The sequence below is a fragment of the Sceloporus occidentalis genome, unplaced genomic scaffold (assembly GCF_023333645.1).
Source record: "Sceloporus occidentalis isolate IW3139 unplaced genomic scaffold, rSceOcc1.0.p SCAF_9, whole genome shotgun sequence".
Classification (NCBI taxonomy): Eukaryota; Metazoa; Chordata; class Lepidosauria; order Squamata; family Phrynosomatidae; genus Sceloporus; species Sceloporus occidentalis.
In genome coordinates, this window is record NW_028316989.1 from 25,063,292 (window position 1) to 25,078,991 (window position 15,700).

A 15,700-nucleotide genomic window follows, 5' to 3' on the forward strand; every position below is an offset into this window, starting at 1 on the left:
AAAGCTGCTTTGGGTCTCTTTGGAGGTATGCTGTTTAAATGATGCATGCATCCTAAGAATCCGGAAGCTGCACCAAAGCTGCACTCCAGTAATGGAGTGTGGCTTTGGCGCGACCTCCGGACTCTTAGGACCCATGCATCATTTAAATAGCATACCTCCAAAGAGACCCGAAGCAGCTTTATTTTGGCAGTCTGTAACAGGCCAAAGTGATCCAGATATTGATCTTTGGGCCGTTTCCTGTTGGAAAAAATGCCACTTTTTGTCCCTACAGAGGCCCCAAAGTGGCAAAAATTGCCTTCCATGTCCTGGAGGGGGAATTTGGGGCAAAATAAAAACCGATGGGTTCCCCAGGGAGCCATATGCCCCCCCAGCCAAGCCCCAGGTTTTCCTCTTCGGTGTCCAGCCCTTCTTCTCTCGCAGGCAGCCCAGACCACGCCTCTGGCCTCTATAAATAGTCTGGGCAAGGTGGACTTTGGCTGTGTGAGGCCTGCAGCCTTCCTTAGCAGAAAACTGTGAGTTGTTCTCTGCTGGGATGGCGGACCCAGCCATGTGGCTGCTTCTGGCCTTCTGCAGCACTTTGTTAGGGCAGCAGGCACTGGCTGGCAGTCTCCTGGCACCCTGCAACAGGTGAGATGGTGGCAGGTGGGAAGCTTTAGAGCACCTTTTGTCCTGGTGCTAAATCCTCTGGAATTAAGGCAAGGGGGGCAAGCCAGGACAATGTGGGAGAAAGGAAGAATCACCTTGGGCTGCCTTAGAAATAGCAGGTCGTGACCATGGGAGATGGCACAAGGGATGCCCTTTTGGGCAGGCAGAGAGGGAAGGCACCGTGGAGCTACAGAGAGTAGGACATGAAGCAGTGGGTTCAAGTGACAGGAAGAGAGATTCCACCCAAACGTTAGGAAGAGCTTCTTTGCTATAATAAGCTGGGTTCAAGAGTAGAATATTGACTGCCTGGGAAGGCAGTGGACTTTCTGGAGGTCTTTAAGGAGAGGTTGGGTGGCTGTCTGTCCAGGGTGCTTTTGATTCCTGCATGGCAGAAGGGTGAGACTGGCTGGTCCTTGCAAAGCCTTCCAGCTCTAAGCTTCCATAGCTCTCACATTTCCCCCGTCCATTAGTACCCTGAATTTAATCTTGGTTGCTGAGGGGTGAAAGGCACCAGCAACTGTGATGCTGTGGAGTCAGCCTCTCCCCAGTTACCTACTCAGCACCTGAAATTTTGCTTTGTGTGTTCCTTCCAAGCAACTCTTTTGGGCCTGTCCCTTATAGCAGGTGGAGGGGACAATTCCAGTTGGGGTGGGCTGGAGCAGTGACCCTTCTCTTAGCCGGAGTGGGTCTGTCTTGCCCAGGCTACCATGGTCTTCACACCTGTCAGGCCCTTGGCTGCCAGGATCATTGTGCCACTGAGTCAGACCCTGTAGGCACGTCCGCTGATCCTTTTCTACCCACACTGATCGGCAGCCTTGGCTCCCCATGGTTTCAGGGGAACCCACCTGCCCACTTTCTTGGCCTGCCTTCTCCAATTGTGCTGCCCTCAGCAGCCTAAAGGTCTCCAGCTCCTTCAAAGAACACCCCCTTGTAGTTTCAGCCCCCCATCCCTGTATGCAACTCAGCCCCAGTAGGAACCCTGAATAAGGAGCCGGAAGGGCCATCTATCCAGCTCTGACCATGACCAGAACTTGCTTTCCCTCAGCCAGATCTACTGCACCGGGGAGCTCCTGAAACAAGTCCAGGCAGCCAAGCTCTTCAAAGATGACAAGCATTTTGTGGACATGTCCCTGAAGGCCAGCCCAGGTGAATGGCAGGGCATGGGGAGGCCCTCCGGTTGCTGGCTTATGGGGTGGGAGAGAGGGCCGGGCCTTCTCTTCACCCTGAAGCCACTTTGGCAGAGGAGACCTGGATTTCCAGCTTCTGGAGGAAGTCAAACCACCTGGGTGGATTATGCTTAGCTTTGAAGGCCATTGTTTGGCAGATGCCAGATGGGCATAACTCATGAAAAGAAGCAGGAGAATGGGCAAGTGACAGGTGATGGGCAGGAATGCCCTGACAGAAGCTCTTGCCGCAATCTCACAATGTGCGTGTGAGAGAGGAGACGGCGGGTGTTATACCCTCCAACATTTCACTGAGGAAAACGGGGGCATTTGTGGCCAAGCGGCATCAGATGTAGTCACGATGAGAAAAGGTATGAATGAGGGGAGAAACCACAAGTTAAGAGAGGCTACAGCCGTGGCAAATTTCTCCCTCGTAAATCAAAATTTAAGGGGGCCAGAAAACAAAGATCCTTATACTTCCCAAACAGCAATGAATGACCGTCCCAGCCCTAGTGACCCCTGCTCCCTCCTTCTGCAGAAGTGGTGCTGGAGCAATTTTGGCAGCGAGTGAATGCCACACCTGGAGGGACCTTGTCCAAGCAGCAGCTGGCAGCGTTTGTGGAGACCTATTTCTCTCCTCCGGGGCAGGAGCTGGACAACTGGGTGCCTCTCGACTGGACAGACAGGTATTGTATTGTATTGTATTGTATTTAGTTATTTCATTTATATCCCGACTTTCTCCCTGGAGGGACCCAAGGCGGCTCACAGATAAAACCTTTGAAATTATTATAAAATTCAAATGATTAAAATGTCTAAATATAAAGTCACATAAAATATACACAACATAAAATATAAAATCACTTAAGGTATGGAGGAAAGGGACTTTTCTTCTTCCGGCTTCCCCCCATCTTGTTTATGAGCCACTGTGGTGGGTGGCGGGCTTTGTGGGTCCCTGTGAGGGGCTTCCGTTATCTGGATGGGGCTCCTCAGGAACTTCCATAGGCTATCCCACAATGGGAAAAGTGAAGGATCCTCAGGTGGAAGTGACCATGTTCTCCTGGAGTTAGTTATACAGTGGAAAGGAGAAGCCAAGCATAGTCAGACACACATTCTAGACTTTAGGAGAGCGGATTTCAGTAAACTTAGAGAAATACTGGGGGTGATCCCATGGTCAGGAATACTAGAAGAGAAGGGAGTTCAGGATGGATGGGAGTTTCTCAAAAGGGAGATACTTTTATGGATATGTCCACAGCAAAAGGAGGAAGAAGGAAACAGTAGGGCCACTGCGTGGAGAAGATGGCAAAATGCAAACCGAAGACAGAGAAAAGGCAGAATTACTCAAGACCTTCTTTGCCTCAGTGTTCTCAGAAAAGGAAAAGGGTGCTCAACCTGAGGCTAAAGGAGCAGAGGACAGAATAGGGGGATTTCAGCACAGAATACGTAAAGAGATAGTAGAGGAATACCTTGTTAATCTAAATGAATTTAAGTCTCCAGGACCAGATGAACTACATCCAAGGGTATTAAAAGAGCTGGCAAATGTAGTATCAGAGCCATTGGCAATAATCTTTGAGAACTCCTGGAGAACAGGAGAAGTCCCAGCAGACTGGAGGAGGGCAAACATTGTCCCCATCTTCAAAAAGGGGAAAAAAGAGGATCCAAACAATTATCATCCAGTTAGTCTGACATCTATACCAGGAAAGATTCTGGAACAGATCATTAAAAAGAGAGTCTGTGAACATCTAGAAGGCAATGCCATAATCACAAAAAGTCAACATGGGTTTCAGAGAAACAAGTCATGCCAGACAAATCTGATCTCTTTCTTTGATAAAATTAGCAGCTTGTTAGATGAAGGGAATGCTGTAGATATAGTTTATCTTGATTTCAGTAAGGCCTTTGACAAAGTTCCCCATGACATTCTTGCAAACAAGCTTGTAAAATGTGGGCTAGACAAGGCAACTGTTACATGGATTTGTAATTGGTTGACCGGCCGAACCCAAAGGATGGTCAGCAATGGTTCCTTTTCATCCTGGAGAGAAGTGACCAGTGAGGTGTCCAGTGGGGCTCTGTCCTGGGCCCAGGGCTATTCAACATCTTCATCTATGACTTGGAGGACAGAATTGGGGGCATACCTATCAAATTTGCAGATGACACCAAATTAGGAGGAATAACTAATACTCCAGAGGACAGGATCAAAATTCAAGATGACCTCAATAGACTAGAAAGCTGGGCCAAAGCTAACAAAATGAACTTCAACAGGGAGAAATGCAAGGTGCTGCGCTTAGGGCGAAAAAATGAAATGCACAGATATAGGATTATGGGGGACACCTGGCTTAAGGAGACAACATGTGAAAGGGACCTAGGAGTCCAAGTAGACCACAAGTTGAACATGAGTCAACAGTGCGATGTGGCAGCTAACAAGGCCAATGCAATCTTAGGCTGCATCAATAGAAGTATAGTGTCTAGATCAAGGGAAATAATAGTGCCACTCTATTCTTCTTCGGTCAGGCCCCACCTGAAATATTGTGTCCAGTTCTGGGCAACACAATTTAAAAAGGACATTGAGAAACTAGAGCGTGTCCAAAGGAGAGCGACTAAAATGGTGAAGGGTCTGGAAACCATGCCCTACGAGGAATGCCTTAGGGAAATGGGAATGTTTAGCCTGGAGAAAAGAAGGTTAAGAGGTGATATGATAGCCCTGTTTAAATATTTGAAGAGATGTCAAACTGAGGAGGGAGGAAGCTTGTTTTCTGCTGCTCCAGAGACTAGGACCCAATGGAGCAATGGATGCAAGCTGCAGGAAAAGAGATTCCAGCTCAACATTAGAAGGAACTTCCTGACAGTAAGGGCTGTTCGACAGTGGAACACACTCCTTCCTCAGAGTGTGGTGGAGTCTCTGTCTTTGCAGGTCTTTAAACAGAGGCTGGATGGCCATCTGTCGGGGATGCTTTGATTGAGATTTCCTGCATGGCAGGGGGTTGTACTGGACCTTGGGGTCTCTTCCAACTATGATTCTATGTTTTATTGCTCCATTTTGTTGTGTTCTGTTGTCTTTTCATTTTACGACCTTTTTTTTCAAAACAGATTTTATGCATTTGCCATCAGTCGCGCTGAGAGTGTTTGTTGATAGGCGCTCTGTCAATAATCCAAAATACGTAATAATCCCCCTGATGTGACTGGCTTTTCCAGCCAGGCTTTTTAAATCATGGAAGCGGTGGTTCATCTTCAGAGAAGCAAGAGAAGCTGCAGCAGTTCCTTGGCTTTCCCTTGGGAGGCCATGAGTTCTGGCGGCTTCCTATGGCTCAAGAACAAACAAGGCCCTTTCTCTCCTCCTCTGAACCTGAATTCCCTTGTCTACCCTTTCCCCCTCTGACTCCATTCTAGCCCCCCATTTTTGGAGAAGATTTCAGATGAAAGGCTGCGGTCCTGGGCCCAGGCCCTCAACAGCAAATGGAAGCAGCTGGGCAGGAAGGTAGTTGCAAGGGGCCACCTGGGCCAGTTGGGGGGTGGGATGGCTGCCATGGGGGTCCCAGAGCAGAGGCTCCCACCTTCTTTTTTGCCTCCCAGATGAAGCCGGAGGTCCAAACTAGCCCAGAGCGCCACTCCCTGATCTATGTGCCAAACCCTCTGATTGTGCCGGGGGGACGCTTCATTGAATACTATTACTGGTGAGCAGCATGGGGCGCTCAGGGCCTGTGTGTGCATGTGCGTGTGTGCGTGTGTGCGTGCGCGCTTGCACACCAGACGAGAAAGTCCAAACACCTATGCATGTCTGGCAGCTTCCTTTGGTGGGTGCTGCCTTTGCAAAAGGTCTGCTCCCTCACTGCCTTGGTCTCTCCCTGCAGGGATTCTTTCTGGGTCATCGAAGGCCTTTTGCTCTCCAACATGACCACCACGGCTGAGGGCATGATCAGGAACTTCCTTCATCTGGTGGAGAAGTGAGAGTCCTTCTGGTGCTGGGCAAGGGGTGCATGGCAGTTAAAAGGGAAGGAGGGATGGGTGGGCGATGCTTTCCCTCCTGCCTCTGTTCTGGACCCCCTCTCCAAGGGGTGTGAAGGGGGAAGGCTGGCCAGTAGTGGGGCAAGGGGCTTGCCTTTAGGGACAAGCCTTGTCCTCGCCCCTGGCCCACCCCGACCACACTCCGGCACCTGCACCAATGTTGTTGCTGCTGATTCTTGGTGACAGATTGGGACACATCCCCAATGGAGGCCGGGTCTACTATGAGCGCCGCAGTCAGCCCCCTTTGCTCAGCCTGATGGTAGAGAGCTACCTGAGACACACAAACAACACAGGCTTCCTGAGGTAGGCAGCCCTGTTCTCCCCCTTCCTTCCCAGTCATTGTCCTCGTCCTTCTTCTTCAAAAACCCAAACTCAGTGACCAAGGACCTTGGCTGAACACATGGTTTCATGGAGGGGCTGCTTCCTCAGAGAGTGACCAGGAGCCCTTGCCTTAGGAAAGCAGCAGGAGCCAGCCCCCTCCAGCCTTGGTGCTTCACAGACATATGTGGGTGTCTGTGTGTGGGTCTGCTGTGGGTCTCCAGGGCCCTCCATTTTGTCAGGGTTGTTCCTCAAGGGGATGCATCCTGCCCTCTGTCCCCAACTGCCACTCAAGGTCATGACTGCCTTTTCCAGGAAAAACATTGCCCTCCTAGAGGCCGAGTACCGCTTTTGGCAAGAGCAGAGGGCAATCAACGTCTCCCTGGGGGGCCGGGAGTACCCTCTGAATCGCTTCCACGTCCAGGTGGGGGAGCCCAGGTGAGGGGGCTGCCATGGGGTTTGGGGGCACGTTGCTTTGAGCTGAGAGTGGGCTGGCCACTGAGGCCAGGTCTCCCCAAAGACCACCACCTTCTTCTTCTTCTCCTGCCATCTCTCTTCTCTCCTCCCTGATCGGGATCCCAGACCAGAGTCCTACATGAAGGATGTGGAAGTGGCAGCCGGCCTGGATGAAGGTAACTCCCTCCATCACCATCATCCTCATCATCCCACTTCTGGGATGGGACTCAGACTTTTAGGCAAGGAAGGTGTCAGGCTTCTTCTGGAAGCCCATGCCTGCCCAGCGACTGCAATACCCAGATTCCCCTGCTTCCAAATTGCATGCCTGCACACTGCTTGGCTGTTGTGAAGCAGGGACAGGTGGGGAGGAGCCAGGGGGTGGCAACAGCTTGGTTGCTTCCCTTGGAACTGACATCTTTCTCCCCCCAACTGCCCCCCACCTGCTTTCTGGTTTTTCATGCAGGAGCCCGGCAGATGCTCTGGTCAGAGCTCCACAGTGGGGCAGAGTCTGGCTGGGATTTCTCCTCCCGCTGGTTCTTGCCAGGGCCACCACCACTCCAGGCCACGCTGCAAGACACCAGGACCAGTGCCATCGTGCCAGTGGATCTGAACGCCATCCTTTGCAGAGTCGAGAAGCTGCTGGCCTCCTTCCACCGGACTCTGGGTGAGGGCTAGCATTGGAGCCAGAAGGTGTCCCCCCGCTCCATATCCCCAGTGAAACCTCCCACTCTGGCCAGTGGAGGTTAAATTGGGGCTGCTTGCCAAGCAAACAACGACATGGCCCCCCTGCAATACCCCAACATCACGGTCCTTCCTAAAACCAGGGAAGAAATCTTGTGCCAAGCCAGCTCAAGGCAGCTTACAAATGAAAAGAGACATAATATAGTCAGCACCCTGTATCCACCAATTCTTTATCCATGCATTCAGCCATCCATGGCTTGAAAATATTTTTACAAATATAAATCCCCAAAAGCAAACGCTGACTTTGCCATGTTATATGTGGGATGCCATTTTACGACACCATTCTGTTTAATAGCACTTGGGTATTCATGGATTTTGGTATCCAGAAGGAGTCCTGGGGAACCAACCCCAGCATATACCAAGGGCCCACTGTAGAGTTGAAACATACAAAAAGTCAACATTAAAATGGAATTGGATTTTTAACATCATTAGAAACAATCTAAAACATACAGTTATAAAAAGGGACATCACAAGAGGAGGGACAACTCACAGAAGGTGAGGGAGGCTGCCATCCTCTTGGTTAGGCATTTCTGGAGTGGATCAGTTTAATCCATTGCTGAATGGTCAGTCAACATGTAGCAGTCGGGTCTATGCTGGCCAAAGCTAACAACAGAGTTCAGGCCATGGTCTGTCAGACAGGCTGCCCCTAAGCCATGTGGGGCTTTATAGGTTATTGTGCCAGGCAGGGTTTTGAGGATGCCAACTGATGGTGGTGATGTCTCTTCTGAAGGGAACGATGAGGAAGCCAGCCGGTTCCAGGCAGCTCATGAAGAGCGGGCGCTTGCGATGGAGGCTGTCTTCTGGGACAAGGAGGCTGGGATCTGGCTGGACTACAACCTCCTGCGCCAGAGGCATAACCAAGCCTTCTACCCAACCAACCTGGCACCTTTGTGGGCAGAGTGTGGCGTGGGTCCTTCCCATGCAGAGAGTGCCCTCCGCTACCTTGAGGTGAGCAGGGAGGAGGTCTGGAAGGGAGCAAGCGGGCAGCGAAGACCTGGACCATGTGTGGGGCCTGCAGGACCAGTGGGACAGTCTTTGCATGTTAAATATACTGTTTCAGTGTTTGTAACCCCTAGGCACACACTGCACATATTTTTCTGCCTGCACCTCCATCTGTGTGTCTGTCCCAGTCTCTCTCAGCCCCCAAGTGTTAGTCCATGAGCCCCTTCTGTTCTGCTGCCCTCCCATGCGCCTCCCCTCCATGTATGTGTACCTGCCTATCTGTCTATCTGCCCACAGAGGAGCCCAGCACTGTCCTACAGGAACGGACTGCCCACCTCCCTGGCAAACACAGGCCAACAGTGGGACCTGCCAAATGCATGGGCCCCCCTCCAGGACATGGTGGTTGGAGGTAAGCCCCTTGCCCCCTCCCCAGCCCCACCCTCTCTGGTCACTTCTGGGGGAATAGTTGGGGATGTCCCAGGGCAGGTAGGGTTCCTAAGTCCTTCAGGTACATGGCAGGGGAGGGCTTATGGGGTGAAGGCTACCCTGTCCAGTTGCTGCCAAGTCTCCCCAGCACACAGCTGGACTTCCCAAACCCCTTTGTCTTCTCCTTCCCTTCAGAAGCCAAGTTGTCCGGTGGAAGGAGGCCAGACAAATCTAATCTCTTTCTTTGATAAAATTACCAGCTTGGTAGATGAAGGGAATGCTGTGGATATAATATATCTTGATTTCAGTAAGGCCTTTGACAAGGTTTCCCATGACATTCTTGCAAAGAAGCTTGTAAAAGGTGGACTAGACAAGGTAACTGTTAAATAGATCTGTAATTGGTTGACCGGCCGAACCCAAAGGGTGCTCAACAATGGCTCCTTTTCATCCTGGAGAGAATAATAATAATAATAATAATATGTTTTATTTATAGACCGCTATTCCGCGATGATCATAGCGGTGTACAGTAAAATCGTAATACAATACAAAATACAGTTAAAGGAGGGAGAAGTCTCATCCTTCAGGCAGTCCAAGATGTTGCTGGTCTGCCTGATGGCTCCCTCTGAGGCCGAGATGACAGTTGAGGAGGGAGGGGCCTCTTCCTTCAGGCAGTCCCTGATGTTGCTGGGTCTGCCTGATCGCTCCCTCTGAGGCCGTGATGACAGTTGAGGAGGGAGGGGCCTCTTCCTTCAGGCAGTCCCTGATGTTGCTGGGTCTGCCTGATGGCTCCCTCTGAGGCCGTGATGACAGTTGAGGAGGGAGGGGCCTCTTCCTTCAGACAGTCCCTGATGTTGCTGGGTCTGCCTGATGGCTCCCTCTGAGGCCGTGATGACAGTTGAGGAGGGAGGGGCCTCTTCCTTCAGACAGTCCCTGATGTTGCTGGGTCTGCCTGATGGCTCCCTCTGAGGCCGAGATGACAGTTGAGGAGGGAGGGGCCTCTTCCTTCAGGCAGTCCCTGATGTTGCTGGGTCTGCCTGATTGCTCCCTCTGAGGCTGTGATGACAGTTGAGGAGGGAGGGGCCTCTTCCTTCAGGCAGTCCCTGATGTTGCTGGGTCTGCCTGATGGCTCCCTCTGAGGCCGTGATGACAGTTGAAGAGGGAGGGGCCTCTTCCTTCAGGCAGTCCAAGATGTTGCTGGGTCTGCCTGATGGCTCCCTCTGAGGCCGAGATGACAGTTGAGGAGGGAGGGGCCTCTTCCTTCAGGCAGTCCCTGATGTTGCTGGGTCTGCCTGATGGCTCCCTCTGAGGCCGTGATGACAGTTGAGGAGGGAGGGGCCTCTTCCTTCAGGCAGTCCCTGATGTTGCTGGGTCTGCCTGATCGCTCCCTCTGAGGCCGAAGAGAAGTCCTGGAGAGAAGTGACCAGTGGAGTCCCACAGGGCTCTGTCCTGGGCCCAGTGCTATTCAACATCTTTATCAATGACCTGGATGACAGAATTGGGAGCATACTTATCAAATTTGCAGATGACACCAAATTAGGAGGAATAGCTAATACCCCAGAGGACAGGATCAAGATCCAAAATGACCTGAATAGACTAGAAAGCTGGACCAAAGCTAACAAAATGAAATTCAACACGGAGAAATGTAAGGTATTGCACTTAGGGCGGAAAAATAAAATGCACAAATATAGGATGGGGGACACCTGGCTGAATGAAACTACGTGTGAAAGGGATCTAGGAGTCCAAGTAGACCACAAGTTGAACATGAGTGAACAGTGTGATGCGGCAGCTAAAAAGGCCAATGCAATTTTAGGCTGCATCAATAAAAGTATAGTGTGTAGATCAAGAGAAGTAATAGTGCCACCGTGTTCTGCTTTGGTCAGGCCCCACCTGGAATATTGTGTCCAGTTCTGGGCACCACAATTCAAAAAGGACATTGAGAAACTGGAGCGTGTCCAAAGGAGGGCGACAAAAATGGTGAAGGGTCTGGAAACCATGCCCTATGAGGAACGACTTAGGGAGCTAGGGATGTTTAGCCTGGAGAAAAGAAGGTTAAGAGGTGATATGATAGCCCTGTTTAAATATTTGAAAGGATGTCATGTTGAAGAGGGAGCAAGCTTGTTTTCTGCTGCTCCAGAGAACAGGACCCGGAACAATGGATGCAAGCTATAGGAAAAGAGATTCCACCTGAACATTAGGAGGAACTTCCTGACAGTAAGGGTTGTTCGACAGTGGAATGCACTCCCTCGGAGGATGATAGAGTCTCTGTCTTTGCAGGTCTTTAAACAGAGGCTGGATGGCCATCTGTCGGGGATGCTTTGATTTGGATTTCCTGCATGGGTTGGACTGGATTGGCCTTACTGGTCTCTTCCAACTCTACGATTCTATGATTCTATGTAGGTGTGTCTCAGCTCCATAGAATGTTCCCAGGGGGTGGCGGCTGGGGACTCCCATGTCAGGGACCTCCCTGTGGTGAATCTGCGTCAAGCTTAGGGTTGCTTTAAATGCCTTCAGGGGAGAGGATTCAGCACCACGAAGAGCCCTTTTGGCATAGGGACGGATTGCTGAGTGGAGTCACCACCTATGAGACCTGGCAGCTCAGACCTTGAGCCCAAGGCTGGATCCAGGCCTACCTGACAAGGGATCCCACCTCTTTCTTCCAGGCCTGGCCAAGTCCTCCTCCCCCAGGGCACAAGAGCTGGCCCTCTCTTTGGCCCAGCGGTGGGTGAAGACGAACCTGGCTGTCTACCAGAAGTACCAGAACATGTTTGAGAAGGTGAGGCACTGGCAATGCCCAGGGAGAGGCTGCCTCTCCTCTCCTCCCCTTTCCTGCCCCCTTCAGCCTCTGCCAGGCTGGCCTCCCAGGAGGCAGAGCTGCTCCCTGGAGGGCCATGGGGTAGTCCCCCCACCTTTTATGCCCCCATCAGCATGAACACATCTGCCCCTCCCTGAATGATGCTGACCTGCTTTCCCAACCTGCTTTCAGAGCAAGAAGAAAATGGGGTGGGGGGATTGCCCCTGTTGCTCTTAGTGGGATTCCTGTTCTGGCAGTTTGGCAATTCCTACCCCACCCCACTCCGTCAGCACCCATTTCTCTCTCTCTCCATAGTATAATGTTCAAGGTGATGGGAAGCCAGGTGGAGGGGGAGAGTATGAAGTGCAGGTAAGGCACCCTCCACAGCCACCCCAAAAGCCAAAATGGCAACCCCCCTGGCTTGCTCAGAGGTTGCTCCCCTTCACTCAGGCCTCTCTTCCCCCCCCCCCCACCTGCAGGAGGGCTTCGGCTGGTCCAACGGAGTGGCTCTGAAGCTGCTGGACCTCTATGGCGATCACCTCACTTCTGCCTCTACTTTTTCCCTGACTGGCATCTGGCTCTGGATTTGCACCTGCCTCCTGCTAGCTTTGGCATAGGGACTCTCCCCAAAAGGAGTTGCAGAGCTTCTGTTCCCAAGGCTGTAAATGAGGCATAAAGCCATCTTCCTGCTTATCTGTCCTGTGTGTTTCTGTATGTGACACAAACAAGCACACCTTGCCAAGCACCATAGAGAAGTCAGGTCAGGGGGACCCCATGTAGTTCAGCAGTGTCTGGCCAAACATGCCCACTCACACAGGCCAGCAGCAAAGAGAACAGCCAGCTGTGCTTCCCTCTTGGGGATCACTGGGCCAGGTCCCCCACTCCTGCTACTGGGGAGTCCATGGGCACAGGCACAGACTGGGACATTGTAATGGTGAGATACCACTCTATGGTGTGGCCAATTACCCCTGGGGTTGATAATGACCCTTTCTGTCCTTGCACCCCAAAAGAATATTGCAGGATGGAGAAAGGGCAGAAAATGGGCAACTGACACAAGGAAGGGTAAAGCAAGGGTAGAGCAGGTAAAGCAGGGCAGAAGAGGAATATGGTGTGGAGATATGATATTAGAGCCACCATGGTGTAGGGGCTTGAGTGATGGACTTGGACTCTGGGAGACCAGAGTTCGAATCCCCTCTGCTCAGTCATGGAAACCCACAGGGTGACTTTGGATAAGTTATAGCCTCTCAGCCTCAGAGGAAGGCCATGGTGGCAAAGCTCCTCTGAGTAATAAATCTGGCCAAGAAAACCCCATCCATGAGAGTTGCCATGAAGACACCTGACAACTACAACATGGTGGGATGTTGTGCTGCTAGAAGATGGGGACACATCCCCAGAAGGGTGGTAGATTCATGGCTTTGCCCCACAACTGCGGAACTCACTGTCACAAGGTATGATGGCTGCCACTTTGTGTGTGTTTGTGTTGGTTTTAATGGAGAACAGATTAGCCAGCCATGGCTACCAGTCTCAACATTTCTGCGATGCTCCCGCGTCCTCCTCCACTTCTGGATCTGTCCTGCTCCGAATGCATTTGGAAGTCATGGCCCCAGGTTTGACAGATCCAGGCAGTCTTTTTGGCAAGGAAAGTAGGGAGCATTCTCAAGATATTGTAGATAAAAAGCTTTATTATTTCCCATTCTCTGCCCCCCCATTCCAAGTAATAGGAAGCACCACTGGCCTGAGCCATAAGAGAGAGCAATTCTGGGTGCTGGTGTTTCTGTTTTTCAAACCTGGGTGTCTAAAACGGAACCTCTGGGCAAAACCTGTGCCTCTTCCAAGGTAACTGAATATGGCAACCATCCCAAGGCAGGGACAGGGGCTGCTCGCTGGAAGGAGGGTCCCTAGCAATGCCCTCCAATGCTGACCAGGAAGAGAATGAGACCCCAGCCCCCCAAGGCACATGGTGGTGGTAGTAGTGGTAGTGATGGAGGACAGGGCAGAGCTGAAACACCACCCACCTTTTGTCTTCCTGTCTTGCAACATGGCACTTCTGCCACTTCCCTCTCTCTTCCTCTGCCCAGCCCACCTGCTATCAATTGCGCGGGAGGGAGGGAGGGAGGAAAACCTCCCCATATACATGGAGTAGGGCTAATCCTGGGCTCAACTGAGCTGCTGGAGTGGAGTTCTGTGGCTGCCCTGTTGCAGTCTGGGGCAGAGAGGGGGGGAGGCAGGCACCATATTTACCGAGGAAAGCAGCCTCCTGGCGCCCTGCAGCTCCCAGCAGTTCCAGATCAGCCTCATGGAGAAGCAGAGGCATCATTCTGACCGAGAGGAGACCAAAGCCATGCGGATGCAGACTGCCCCCTGGTCATTCCTCCTCCTCTTGGGATCTTCCAGCCATCAGTTCAGGAACTGCGTGTAGCCCTCAGCGCCCGTGACAATGACGTCCATCCAGATGCGCATGGCCTCGGCAGAGGGAGCCACCATGTAGTAGAGGCGGTCATGGGTCTTGACACAGAATGTCAGAGCTGGGTTCGGGCTCTGCCAAGAGAAGGGAAAGTCTGGTTACTGGGCTGTGGGGGCACCCCATCCCCCTGACCCACTGGACTGTAGTCGGAGCTGAAGCTGGTGGTTAACCCCCAAATGGCAAGAAGGAAGGGAGGACATTCAGTCAGGGTCAGAATGAAGAGGGATCAGCTTAGGGAGGGAAAGGAAAGAGAGACTCCAAACCTTGCCAGCCCCCCCCCCAACCCCAATTGGAGGTAGGAGAGTCCATTAACAGAGACAGCCCCAGAGGGCACTCCTCTTCTCCTCCCCACTCCAACCCCCCAAGCCTCTGGGGGAGCATCAAGACCAACCTCTCCACTGAAGGGAGCAGGGAGAAAGTCTGCTAGGTGCTAGAAGGAAACAGAAAAACAGAACATTAACAGGCCTTTGAGGGGCAGGCGGGGAGGAAAGGTTAGAGACCCCAGAAGCCACAAGGGGAAAGTTAGTGGCCACTCAGGGGAACTGTTAGTAGCCAGCAGGCTTGTGGATAGAAGGCAACTGGGCTTCCTGAGTGGAAGGGCAGGCATGGCAGGCTGCTGGGTGGCCACTGACCTCTCTGGCTTAGAGCAAAAATCTATATTGGTTTTGCCCTGGTTCTCCATCTGGATCTGGCAGCTGCCACAAACAAGAGGCACTAATCCTACTGCACCTTTGGGACTCCCACCCCACTGTGGCATATTTTGGAGGCTATTTTCAGCGAAAGACAGAAGGGTTTTTATTATTTCTAGAGGTCATGCAGGAGACTTGAACTCCCTCTGCCTGCTGAATCGCAGCTCTGGGGGAGGCTCTGTTAGTGGAGGGACCTTGGCAAAGAGCGGGGTTAATCTGGGGCAGAGGCATCAGGCATGCCAAGGAAACCGGGTGGTACCTACACTGGCCAGGCTGAGAGAGAAGAACCTCTTCTGCAGGAGGAGGAGGAGAGAGGCAGAGAGAAATGTGAAAGTAGGAAGGAAGAGGGCAAGAGACAGGAAGGCTGACCCGAGGGCTGACCACCCCCTGCTGCCTCTCCAGCCCCCTTTTTGTGTGTGTGTGGGGGGGCTGCACCCAAAAGGCAGCCCTCCACTCTGCCCCACTCCTTCCTTTTCCGCTCACCTTGGCCGCACTCCGGAGATGGTCATAATAAACCTCCTCAATGGCCTGGAAATAGATGAGGCCCTTGAGCTTGGTCTCATGCTTGTCTGCAGTGAAGAGAGAGAATAGTGGAGGGGATGGTCTGAGCCCTGGTCTGAGCCCCAGAAGGTGAAGGCCCCATAGGTTCCCCCCAATCACACCTCCTGCCCTCCTTGCTCACCCGCATAGTAGGAGAGGGTACGGTGCATGCGGTCAAAGACAAACCAGCGCTTCTTCCATGACTTGATCTTGCCCCCCATCTTGACCAGGTAGCCCTTGCACATCTTCTCGGAGAGGATGACATGGCTGCATGTGTCCACACTGTGGCCCGAAGATTCAATATGCAGGCGGAGGTCAAAGTCCTCTTTGCGGATGGGCAAGTAGCGGGTCAGAGGCCGCGCCTGCCAATGGGAAAGTGGCATGGCTTTGGATGTGGCTCCCCAAGGACTCACACCATGGGCCCACTGATGCCCAGGTGTGGACCAGCCCCACTTCCAGGGCCAGGTGGTCTGAAAGTTGCAAGCTTTCAGAGCCTGGAGAGGCTTCACACTTTTCCAGAAGTGACCTG

General features: G+C 52.2%; 2 protein-coding genes across 11 annotated transcripts in view; one reads left to right on the plus strand and one right to left on the minus strand.

Annotated features, from left to right (window-relative positions):
* The first annotated feature begins 522 nt into the window (after positions 1-522).
* Positions 523-12,171, plus strand: LOC149307052 (trehalase-like). Its single transcript, XM_089537899.1, has 15 exons — positions 523-627; positions 1,691-1,791; positions 2,347-2,494; positions 5,190-5,277; positions 5,373-5,473; positions 5,651-5,743; positions 5,991-6,107; positions 6,438-6,560; positions 6,705-6,754; positions 7,042-7,242; positions 8,050-8,267; positions 8,559-8,670; positions 11,348-11,460; positions 11,794-11,847; positions 11,958-12,171. The coding sequence occupies exons 1-15, from the start codon at positions 533-535 to the stop codon at positions 12,093-12,095; spliced, it is 1,752 nt and encodes a 583-aa protein (XP_089394025.1). The 5' UTR covers positions 523-532; the 3' UTR covers positions 12,096-12,171.
* Positions 12,172-13,140: 969 nt separating this feature from the next.
* Positions 13,141-15,700, minus strand: part of LOC149307053 (pleckstrin homology-like domain family B member 1) — a 36,440-nt gene continuing 33,880 nt past the window's right edge. For 7 of the 10 annotated variants that reach the window (XM_089537881.1, XM_089537880.1, XM_089537888.1 and 4 more), the window contains 5 exons: positions 15,314-15,533; positions 15,115-15,200; positions 14,895-14,924; positions 14,334-14,372; positions 13,141-14,016 (listed from right to left, as the gene is read on the minus strand). In XM_089537881.1, the coding sequence (XP_089394007.1) occupies positions 13,876-14,016; positions 14,334-14,372; positions 14,895-14,924; positions 15,115-15,200; positions 15,314-15,533 (516 nt within the window). In that variant the 3' untranslated portion in view covers positions 13,141-13,875. The remainder of the gene's footprint in view (positions 14,017-14,333; positions 14,373-14,894; positions 14,925-15,114; positions 15,201-15,313; positions 15,534-15,700) is intronic. The other 3 variants (XM_089537889.1, XM_089537885.1, XM_089537883.1) reach the window with 2 other exon arrangements.